Source organism: Salmo salar, chromosome ssa10 (genome assembly GCF_905237065.1).
Source record: "Salmo salar chromosome ssa10, Ssal_v3.1, whole genome shotgun sequence".
NCBI lineage: Eukaryota > Metazoa > Chordata > Actinopteri > Salmoniformes > Salmonidae > Salmo > Salmo salar.
Window position 1 is genome coordinate 31,766,410 of NC_059451.1, and position 11,807 is coordinate 31,778,216.

An 11,807-nucleotide genomic window follows, 5' to 3' on the forward strand; every position below is an offset into this window, starting at 1 on the left:
AGCAGTGGAGCACAACTTCCCCGGAGTAACCAGTCTACTGTACCCATTAGCTTACAGTTATGCATTATCAATCACATGACTAGGCATTTTGAAATCTAAAATATATATTCTACAACACAAATATATCATAATACCAACTCAACCATGCAAATACCCTTTCAGTTGTTTTCCTATAAGCATGACACAAACGGATGCATTGGTTTCTAATATTTATTGATGAGAGAATATACTGTGAAACTCCATATAAAACAAATACCAACATGTATTCAGTCTGACAGAATGTAAAATTACAGTCAGTCATGATACAATACCCAATGCAATACAGTAAATTATCAAATAGGAACATTACACTAATTGGAAATATATCACAACATTCTGTTTACATCTAACAATTTGTATTATTTACAAATATCAAAAGGTAAAACATTTTTAAATAGTCAGTGATACATCAATTCAATAAAAAGTGCATGTTTATCCCGTTCTATTTCATCATTAAAGTTGAAATGGTACATTCAATAAACATTATCAAAAATATATGACGGATGTGCATAATGAGTCTGTTGTATGATTCCATGGAGTGGTTTTAGCAATATATGTATTACACCCCAATAAATATATACAGTGGATACTCAACACTTTTTGGTGATGTTCTCCGGCAAGAAGTACAGTTGCCGTGTTCGGGCCTTCACCACTTCATGATACAGTATCACCGAAACAGAGACGTGTTAACTCCGTAAAGCGTGAGCAAATGTGGAGGATTATATATATATGTTACAAATAGGTTATATATGTCTTACAGATATGTTACAGTGAATTCATAACTGTGTCAGAGCTGTGTAGCTTTCACAGTTTCCTTGGGAACTTCTAGTGGCTCATCGTCTCTGGTTAGGGCTGGGTTATCATACATCTCTTGACTCTTCTTCCTCTCCTTACCACCCTTCTCTTCATCCTCAGTCTTCTGGCAACACTTACAGCAGCAGCAGCAGCGGGTGCCGCAGAAGGCCATGCCAGACATCACCACTCGATCCCAGGGGGCCATGGAGTGCAGGGGGCGGGGCAAGAAGTCCCAGTTCCGGAGCCTGCTGGGCAGGTACCGAGGACAACGCGTCTGCATCAGGTTGACGATGATGATGAAGATGGCCAGGACAACGATGGGCACGGCCACCCCCACCAGGGCCTGCCAGCCGGCCAGGGAGAGCCCCAGGATGGTCAGGGGCATGAGGAAGAAGCAGAGCAGGAGGTAGATCACTGCGAACCAGCGGTAGTTGGCTGTGCGGTTCCCCAGGGCTCTGGCCAAGCGGATGGGGATCCGAGTGAAGGGGATAGGATACCACAGCAGGATCCCCGCTATGTTGAAGAAGAAATGGCACAGTGCAATCTGCAGAGGAGATACAAACAGGTTGAGTGAGACTTCAATAACACTGATGTATAGAGAGACAGAGAGAGACAGAGAGCAATATGACACCGCCATAAAAAATAAATGATTACTACAACAAACCTGCAGAGAGTTGGCCAGGGTTTCCCCTGGAGCAGCCATAGCAGCAAGAATAGCAGTGGTAGTTGTGCCGATATTAGAGCCCAATGTCAGGGGATAGGCTCTCTCAAGGCTAATAACACCAATACCTGTTGGACGATAGAGAGAAGGAATAAGACATGGGGCAGAGAAAAATAATACATGCATGGTTACATGATACTGAAAGAATACTTGAGTGTACCAGTAGGTTCGGATGCAATAGGAGACAGCTAAAGGTAAATGGATAGATAGACGCTAAACAAATATGCCTAACTACTCACCAACAAGGGGCGTGATTGCAGAGGTGAAGACAGAGCTGCTCTGAACGATGAAGGTCATTCCTGCTCCGACCAGGATGGCAATGTAACCAGTGACCCAGCCGAAGGGGAAGGGGAAGTCTGAACAGACAAGACAGAGCAGGTTAAGCATGGGCTCCCGAGTGGCGCAGCGGTCTAAGCACTGCATCTCAGTGCTAGAAGCGTCACTACAGACCCTGGTTTGATTCCAGGCTGTATCACAACTGGCCGTGATTGGGTGTCCCATAGGGCGGCGCACAATTGGCACAGCGTCATCCGAGTTAGGGTTTGGCCGGGGCAGGCTGTCATTGTAAATAAGAATTTGTTCTTAACTGACTTGCCTAGTTAAATAAAAGTTAAAAAGCTTGGAGACCATAACCTTAAGATCACTTTGACTGTATTGTGACCCCTTCAACATCAAAGTGAATTTTAGGATTACTTTCAACATAAACATCAAAGTGAATTTTTGATTACTTTCGACATAAACATCAAAGTAAATTTTAGGATTACTTTCGACATAAACATCAAAGTGAATTTTAGGATTACTTTCAACATAAACATCAAAGTGAATTTTAGGATTACTTTCAACATGAACATCAAAGTGACCGTAAGAATCACAGGATAGTCATGTAACAGGACCAGAGCACCTTATGTGACCTTCAATCTGCAGAGTGGCTAATCCTGTTTTATCAAACAGGGCGTATGTTCTACCAGCGTTCTGAGTAGATTGGGAAGATAGCCAATGTCTTCTCACCTGTGTTGAGCACCATTTTGATGACCACGGCCACCTGTCCCTTGAGCATGGAGTTGAGCAGCTTGACGATGAGGATGAGGCAGGTACAGAGGATGAGCAGCGACAGGGCCAGCAGGATGAGGCCCACAGCCAGGTCAGGCAGGTTAGCATAGGCAAAGATATGGTTGCCTGCATGGGAAGATGCCAAATGTTATTAAAGATATACCTGGGACAAAGGTGGGATAAAGCTGAAAGATTAGAGAGAAGGTAATTTGTTTGGTGAGATTAGTGATAAGGTAATTTTTCTGTCCTGACAGGACTTCCACCGATTTGATGGAAAGGATAGGAAGAATGTTACTTCAACAGTCAACATGTTTTTTTTCCCATAGCTTCTACACTTAGCCCTGACATGTCTGGTGACCCAAAGTAATGGGTTACATTACAACAGGATCTGATCCAAGCCAAAATGAGAGTGATGACCCTTTCCCTTGTTTTGATTGGCTGATTTTCCAAGCATACAGTTATTAATTTTGTTTGGCTGTGTTAGACTTGGGAGTGCTGGCCCGTCGTTCGGCCTTGGGCCACTCAGGTGCTTCAGCTGGCCAGAATGAACGGGACTTTTAAGCGGGTAGAGGGGGGTGAGGGGAGGGTATTTTAGCAGGTAGAAGAGGTGAGGGGAGTCCCTAAATAGACTGAATGGAAGTCATTGTCCTTGTGTCAGGTGGTGGTGGTGGTGGTGGTGGTGGGGGGCTTGTTCTCTGGTTTCACAGATGTTTGGCTGAGCGTATCAGGTAACCCAAATTGCTTTGTATAGGCCTTTTATGGGATCATGGGCACAGTGATTGTGCTGTACTTACATCTCTCTAGATTGATCGTCTCAGTCACATTTATCTGCGTCCATGTCTTGTTGCCTTCCACCCAACAGGGAACGCCGATTGTGCAGTTGGCAGCTGAGGGAACTGTTATATTTAAAAGAGTCTAAAAAATAATAATAATAGTTTTTTCGCCAATACAGATAAAATGCACAGTGCATAATCATTGTAATCAAAACCTATGGAAACAATAACATCCACATTGACTAGTAAATAAAGGGCATTTTATTAAAGGTCCAACACAGCTGTTTTTATCTCAATATCAAATCCTTTCTGGGTAACAGTTAAGTACTTTACTGTAATTGTTTTCAATTAAAATGGTCAAAAAGAAACAAAAATAGCTTCTTAGCAAAGAGCAATTTTTCAAGCTGGAATTTTGATAGGACTGTCTGAAAGTGGTCTGAGTTGGGAGGGGAAAACTGAAAATGTGCTATTATTAGCAGAAAGGTTTGGAACTCTCTTATTGGTCTATTAACTGATTTACCACCTGGTGATGTCACAAGGCATGCTAAAACAGGCTGACACCAAAACAGGCTGACATTTAAGGCGGTCTTTTCAAACAGCTCCTACACTAAAAGGGCATTATAACAATTTTCACAATTTCACAGTATTATTCCAAACCCATAGTGGAAAATATATATAAAAACACAGGAAATCACGTTTTTGACTGCACTGGGCCTTTAAGAAAATCCCACCTTCATCATGGTATAGTGGCAATAAAGCACTGGTCCTTATAAGTAGAATCACTCTGGCCAAGCTAAAAGCTGTCAGTTTTTAGCTGTTTCAGTTTTTAACCCTGCGACAGAGGGCTTAAGAGATAGAACTCCCAGCTCTACTACAGTGTTAACTTGTTTTTTTACTGTCGGAAAAGTCTTCATCATCAATCATCACAAACTTCGTCAAAAATATCCCATTGTTTCACTATCTGATGAATAATTCCTGGTGTGACACGACTATTATGATAGGGTCTTACCGTGATTTTCTCTGTTTTGCACCAGATTTTGATCAGACTCTTGTTTCTGGCCGCTGGGTCACCCGTGGCAATGTCACTGATGACCGTTTTATCCAGCTAGAGGAAAAGAAAGGTTTCTGTTCAGTTGTATATCATTTTAGTATAGCCTACTAAAGTTCTCTATCAACTCAAATGTAACATTAAGCTGATGTTTCAAATATGTTTCAGGGTTGTATAGGTGTCTTGCTAGCCTTTGGAAAGTATTCTTATTACTTTTTACACATTTTGTTACGTTACAGTCTTATTCTGAAATGTATTTAAAAAAATATTTCCTCATCAATCTACAAACAATACCCCATAATAATGAAGCAAAAACAGGATTTTTTAAAACATTTTTGCCAATTTATTAAAAAAAATAAAAACTGAAATATAATATTTACATAAGTATTCAGACCCTTTACTCAGTACTTTGTTGAAGCACCTTTGGCAGCAATTACAGCCTTGAGTCTTCTTGGGTATGACGCTACAAGCTTGGCACAACTATATTTGGGGAGTTTCTCCCATTCTTCTCTGCAGATCCTCTCAAGCTCTGTCAGGTTGGGTGGGGAGCGTTGCTGCACAGCTATTTTCAGGTCTCTCCAGAGATGTTCGATTGGGTTCAAGTCCTGGCTCTGATTGGGCCACTCAACGATATTCAGAGACTTGTCCCGAAGCCACTCCTGCGATGTCTTGGCTGTGTGCTTAGGGTCATTGTCCTGTTGGATGAGGTCTGAGGTCCTCAGCGCTTTGGAGCAGGTTTTCATCAAGGATCTCTCAGTACTTTGCTCCGTTCATATTTCCCTCAATCCTGACTAGTCTCCCAGTCCCTGGCGCTGAAAAACATCCCCACAGCATTATGCTGCCACCACCGTAGGGATGGTGCCAGGTTTCCTCTAGAAGTGACGGTTGGCATTCAGGCCAAAGAGTTCAATCATGGTTTCATCAGACCAGAGAATCTTGATTCTCATGGTCTGAGAGTCTTTAGGTGCCTTTTGGCAAACTCCAAGTGGACTGTCATGTGCCTTTTACTGAGGAGTGGCTTCTGTCTGGCCACTCTAACATAAAGGCCTGATTGGTGGAGAGCTGCAGAGATGGTTGTCCTTCTGGAAGTTTCTCCCATCTCCACAGAGGAACTCTGGAGCTCTGTCAGAGTGACCATCGGGTTCTTGTTCAACTCCCTGACCAAGGCCCTTCTCCCCCGATTTCTCAGTTTGGCCAGGTGGCCAGCTCTAGGAAGAGTCTTGGTGGTTCCAAACTTCTTCCATTTAAGAATGATGGAGGCCACTGTGTTCTTGGGGACCTTCAATGCTGCAGAAATGTTGTGGTACCCTTCCCCAGATCTGTGCCTCGACACATTCCTGTCTCGGAGCTTTACGGACAATTCCTTAGACCTCATTGCTTGGTTTTTGCTCTGACATGCACTGTCAACTGTGGGACCTTATATAGACAGGTGTGTGCCTTTCCAAATCATGTACAATCAATAGAATTTACCACAGGTGGACTCCAATGAAGTTGTAGAAACATCTCAAGGATGATCAATGGAAACAGGATGCACCTGAGCTAAATTTCGAGTCTCAGAGCAAAGGGTCTGAATACTTATGTAAATATTTCTGTTTTAAATGTTTTCTAAATTTGCGAAAATTTATAAAAACCTGTTTTCATTTTGTCATTATGGGGTATTGTGTGTAGATTGTTGAGGAATTATTTTTATTTCATCTATTTTAGTATAAGGCGGTAACGTAACAAAATGTGGAAAATGTCATGGCGTCTGAATACTTTCCGAATGCACTGTAAATACATTCTAATACGTTTCACTTCTCATATTGTAGTTAATGCTTTATCAGGTGCATTAGGGACACTCATGTAATAATAATAAATGCCATTTAGCAGACACTTTTATCCATAGCAGCTTACAATCATGCGTGCATACATTTTACATATGGGTGGCCCCAGCGGGAGTCGAACCGACAATATTTGCTGTTGTAAGCGCCATGCTCTACCGAATGAGCCACACAGGACCACCTATGTTATAGAAATCTATCATTCGATGACACAGTTGACAACGTAGCACGCAACCATTGGTTGATGTCTGCAATGTCTGGGCAGGAGCAAAAGTACTAACCTTTGCTTGCTCATAGTTAGTTAAAATCACATGATGTACACCAGATGACATCATCCAGAATAGGATTTTATATAGTGATTAACAAGATGCTTCATGATGGTGAAATGCTGCTCCTACCTCTATGATGGCACTGGTGAGGGGGTCAGTGATGACGTTTAGCAGGTCAGGGGCATTGTCACCGCCCTGGATGTTAAAGGAGTTGATGACAATCTTGGTGAGTTTATACAGGACACCAGTGGCCGCCTCCAGCGGCAGCAGGATCAGCACAGACAGCCAGTTAAAGAAGTCATGCACCGTGGCACCAGCAAATGCCCTGGAAGAAATAACACCAGGATCTACATCTCACTATTTATCCAGCATGATACAATTCTGCTTGTTACCAAGCAACAAATTAGAATGTTTTTTTTATAGTCCAACATGGTGAAGTAAACTTCTACCAATTTAGGCTGCTTAGAAAGTTATCCAGTCAGATGTACCTGCGGAACTCATTTCTGTCTCCTGCCTGCATCATCGCCACGATAGTGTTGGTGACTGAGGTTCCAATGTTGGCTCCCATAATGACAGGCACTGCAGACTGGACCTCCAGCACTTCAATGAAGATACAATCACTTTAGGTTTATAAGAGACAATAATCACTTGGCGTTGATCATGTAGTTATGTATACAGATGTGTATGTATAAGTGAGTGCAAATGTGTTTGTTTATATTTTAGCAGACGCTTTTATCCAGAGCAACTTATAGGAGCAATTTGTGTTAAGTGCCTTGCTCAAGGGCACATACAGATTTTTCACATTGGCTTGGGGATTCAAACTAGCAACATTTTGGTTACTGGCCTAACGCTCTTAACCGCTAGGCTATCTGTTTGTGTGTGTATGTGCATCCTGTACATGCGTGAATGTCTATGTGTGCATGTGTGTATGTGTCCCATGTGTACTTGTATGTGTGTGTATACTCACATCCAGAAGACACCATGCTGACCACAATAGAGGAGGACGTGCTGGAACTCTGGACTAACACTGTGACCAGTACACCAATTACCAGGCCAGCCACAGGGTTGGACAGCACCGCGTTGTCCTGGAAGATGTCCCCGGCTGCCTTACCTATGGATACATAGTGACACACAGCCAAATTCATCATGAAAACATCCCATAAATGCTTTGATATCCATAAACAGCCCATTTTATGGTACTCAGAAACAGAATAAGAGGACAGTTGTAATTGTGAATAATATTGTGTAATGTCATCAACATGAAAGTATGAGAGTATCATTAAATGAGCAGAGCTAATACATAAGTAGGGACAATAGGTCCCTTATCAGGACCTGGTTGTCAACAAAGATTCACTTTTAATTACCTTAATTTGATTATGACTGTATATTATATGATTGGGTTGGGTTGAATTCATTTTGTCTACTCTGACAGAGAGAGAGAGCGGGTTTAATGTTACCTCCAACTAGCTGGAAAGCAGAGCTCAGGACGTCCAGAGAGCAGACGAACATGTAGAGAAATCCAACCAGCAGAATGAACTTGACGATGGAAGTCAGAACCCGCATAACCTTCCCTTTGGCATCCAACTCTGTTTCCAAAGAGAGACTGAATTTTTGTTGGTGTAGTCACACAGGTTCTCACTTCAACATTGATTTTCATCCCAGTGATAGGTGAAGAAGGTGAGCTAGGCTGTGTCTGAAATGGCACCCTATTCCCCACATAAAGTGGCTTGCGAAAGTATTCACCGCCCCTGGCATTTTTCCTATTTTGTTGCCTTACAACCTGGAATTAAAATTCATTTTTGGGGGGTTTGTATCATTTGATTTTCACAACATGCCTACCATTTTGAAGATGCAAAATATTTTTTTATTGTGAAACAATCAAGAAATAAGACAAAAAAATTGAAAACCTGAGTGTGCAAAACTATTCACCCCCAAAAGTCAATACTTTGTAGAGCCACCTTTTGCAGCAATTACAGCTGCAAGTCTCTTGGGGTATGTCTCTATAAGCTTGGCACATATAGCCACTGGGATGTTTGCCCATTCTTCAAGGCAAAACTGCTCCAGCTCCTTCAGGTTGGATGGGTTCCGCTTGTGTACAGCAATCTTTAAGTCATACCACAGATTCTCAATTGGATTGAGGTCTGGGCTTTGACTAGGCCATTCCAAGACACTTAAATGTTTCCCCTTAAACCACTCAAGTGTTGCTTTAGCAGTATGCTTAGTGTCATTGGGACGGAGGTTCACCCTCCTACTGGAAGGTGAACCTCCGTCCCAGTCTCAAATCTCTGGAAGACTGAAACAGGTTCCCCTCAAGAATTTCCCTGTATTTAGCGCAATCCATCATTCCTTCAATTCTGACCAGTTTCCCAGTCCCTGCCGATGAAAAACATCCCCACAGCATGATGCTGCCACCACCATGCTTCACTGTGGGGATGCTGTTCTCGGGGTGATGAGAGGTGTAGGGTTTGTGCCAGACATAACGTTTTTCATGATGGCCATCTGACCAGAGTACCAACTTCCATATGTTTGGGGAGTTTCCCACATGCCTTTTGGTGAACACCAAACGTGTTTGCTTATTTTTTTCTTTAAGGAATGGCTTTTTTCAGGCTACTCTTCTGTAAAGCCCAGATCTGTGGAGTGTACGGCTTAAAGTGGTCCTATGGACAGATTCTCCAATCTCAGCTGTGGAACTTTGCAGCTCCTTCAGGGTTATCTATGGTCTCTTTGTTGCCTCTCTGATTAATGCCCTCCTTGCCTGTTCCATGAGATTTGGTGGGCGACCCTCTCTTGGCAGGTTTGTTGTGGTGCCATATTCTTTCAATTTTTTTTATAATGGATTTAATGGTGCTCCGTGGGATGTTCAAAGTTTCTGATATTTTTTTATAACCCAACCCTGATCTGTACTTCTCCACAACTTTGTCCCTGATCTGTTTGGAGAGCTCCTTGGTCTTCATTGTGTCACTTGCTTGGTGGTGCCGCTTGATTAGTGGTGTGGCAGACTGGGGCCTTTCAGAACAGGTGTATATATACTGAGATCATGTGACAGATCATATGACACTTAGATTGCACACAGGTGGATTTTAACTAATTATGTGACTTCTGAAGGTAATTGGTTGCACCAGATCTTATTTAGGGGCTTCATAGCAAAAGGGTGAATACATATGCATATACCACTTTTCCGTTTTGTATTTTTTAGAATTTTTTGAAACAAGTAATTTTTTTCATTTCTCTTCACCAATTTTAACTATTTTGTACATAAAATACAAATAAAAATCTATTTAAATTACAGGTTGTAACGCAACAAAATAGGAAAAGCGCCAAGGGGCACTGTATTGCACAACGTTTGACGAGCGCCCAGAGGTCAAAAGCTGTCCACCTTGTTGGGAATAAGGTGCAATTTCCGACACAATTTCAGATGCAACCACACTCTATCTCACCTGACCACTTGAGTCCAGTGTCCTGCAGTTCAGGGAGGTTCCAGGGGTCATCCTCATCCGGGTCCTTGTCCACCAGGTCCATGGTAGAATATGCCGACAGGACGACTGAGTCTTTAGGTGCGTTACCAGCATCATCTGTGAGATTAGGATAATTGTGAGTGGAGGTTGCCTCTGTGTGCGGTGATGCTGCCTGGTGGTGAGGTATGGATTTCATAGATAGTAAAGCGTAGCCTACTGTACATACCAAGAGTGGGAGACAGAATATCTCTGAATTCTGGATGAAGAGGCATTGCCCTATAGGAAAAAATAACTTACTTTGCGGTAAACCATGAAGATCATGTAGCAAACCTCAAGGTATATTGGAGTAAGGCTAAACAGTTTTGACTTGAATAAATCAATTTGGAAGGAAAAACATTTAAATGTTAAAAGCCAGTACCTGTTCACTTTTTAAATCTTTTTCTCTCTCAGAGGAAACAAATGCACAGTCCTTTTATATTGAGACACCTCTATTTGATAGTTCCTAAATTGTTTGTATTTTTGTATCCTCCAACGCATAGCCAAGCAATCTTGTGCCTGTCACAAGATGTTACCAAATATGACAATTTCTCCTTTAAATTATGGAAACTTATTCCATGGGAAGAACTCATGGTGATGTTGCTTTTTCACATCCACGTTGATAAAGTCCACATAGAAATGCAAATATGACTGTATGCTAGGGGCCCACAATCCTCAAGAAACCATACAAAAAGTTGAATCAGTAAAGCTCTCTAAGCTCAAATTTTCCAAGGATACAAATTTGTTATCTCAAACAAAAATAGTGTACAACAGAGGCATACTATGCCTATTACTAGGCTAGAACTAATACAATGAATACCTATTATTCTAATAATAACAATAACAGTTATATCAATGTTAACTTTGCAACATTTGACAAAAAAAGAAAGCGAGGTAAAACAGCAGAAGGTAGCACTCCTGAAAACAAGCTCGACCAGTCATTGGCTCCACATTGTGTGTAGCTGAGTGCCATCAATAATAATAATAATAATAATAATTTAGATGTTATAAGCGCATACAGCTATAGGTAACAATTCCTAACATAACCTTGTTTGTTTGTTGTAGTTGTATTTTGTTGTGATATTACCTGAATGAGTCTTGTTTCTAATGTGTGGTGTATTGCAGTATGAAGAGTGGTAATACGCACCTGCAGTGGAGGCTTTTGCAGGAGTCCTTCACCTGAGCTACCTGGATACTTACCGCATGCTGCTTATAAAGCGCAAAACACGCTGGACCCTGACTGTTCAAAGTCCGTGGCAAAAGGAGCGCTCTGACAGTGAGTGAGTGATCTTACCTGAGCATCTGCAGTGAATGTAGGCCAGGCAACATCAAATTATTAGTGTATGATGGAATATTACTACTCTGGCATGGGTTTTTACCACTTTGTTGGCACTAGGTAAAAAGTAGGCTAACCTTTTTGCGGGATGATAGTCGCAGTCAATCTCAGAATATCCCGAAAAGAAAAGTAGCAAATTAACTAGGCTTAACCAAATAACCTTGATGATTTCAACATGGATTTACAGTATTGCCACATTTTCTAATATCTGTCATGTCCTGACCAGTAAAGGGGTCATTTGTAATTGTAGTATGGTCAGGGCGTGGCAGGGGGTGTTTGTTTTGTGTGTTTTGGGGTTTTTTGGTTCTAGGGGATTTTGGTTCTAGTTTTCTATTTCTATGTTTCTTTTTCCATGCTTGGCCGAGTATGGTTTCCAATCAGAGGCAGGTGTTTCTTGTTGTCTCTGATTGGAAGCCATACTTAGGCAGCCTGTTTTTTTCCTTTGGGTTTGTGAGTGGTTGTTTT

At 41.9% G+C, this 11,807-nt stretch overlaps 1 protein-coding gene across 1 annotated transcript; it reads right to left on the minus strand.

The window, feature by feature from the left end:
• Positions 1-196: 196 nt before the first annotated feature.
• LOC106560239 (sodium-dependent phosphate transport protein 2B) lies at positions 197-11,287 on the minus strand. The gene is made up of 13 exons (XM_014122891.2): positions 11,154-11,287; positions 10,197-10,246; positions 9,953-10,087; positions 7,973-8,101; positions 7,483-7,626; positions 7,004-7,115; positions 6,645-6,840; positions 4,388-4,483; positions 3,400-3,520; positions 2,564-2,731; positions 1,795-1,911; positions 1,499-1,623; positions 197-1,378 (listed from the first exon to the last, which is right to left on the minus strand). The coding sequence occupies exons 2-13, from the start codon at positions 10,240-10,242 to the stop codon at positions 827-829; spliced, it is 1,941 nt and encodes a 646-aa protein (XP_013978366.1). The 5' UTR covers positions 10,243-10,246; positions 11,154-11,287; the 3' UTR covers positions 197-826.
• Between the last annotated feature and the right edge of the window lie 520 nt (positions 11,288-11,807).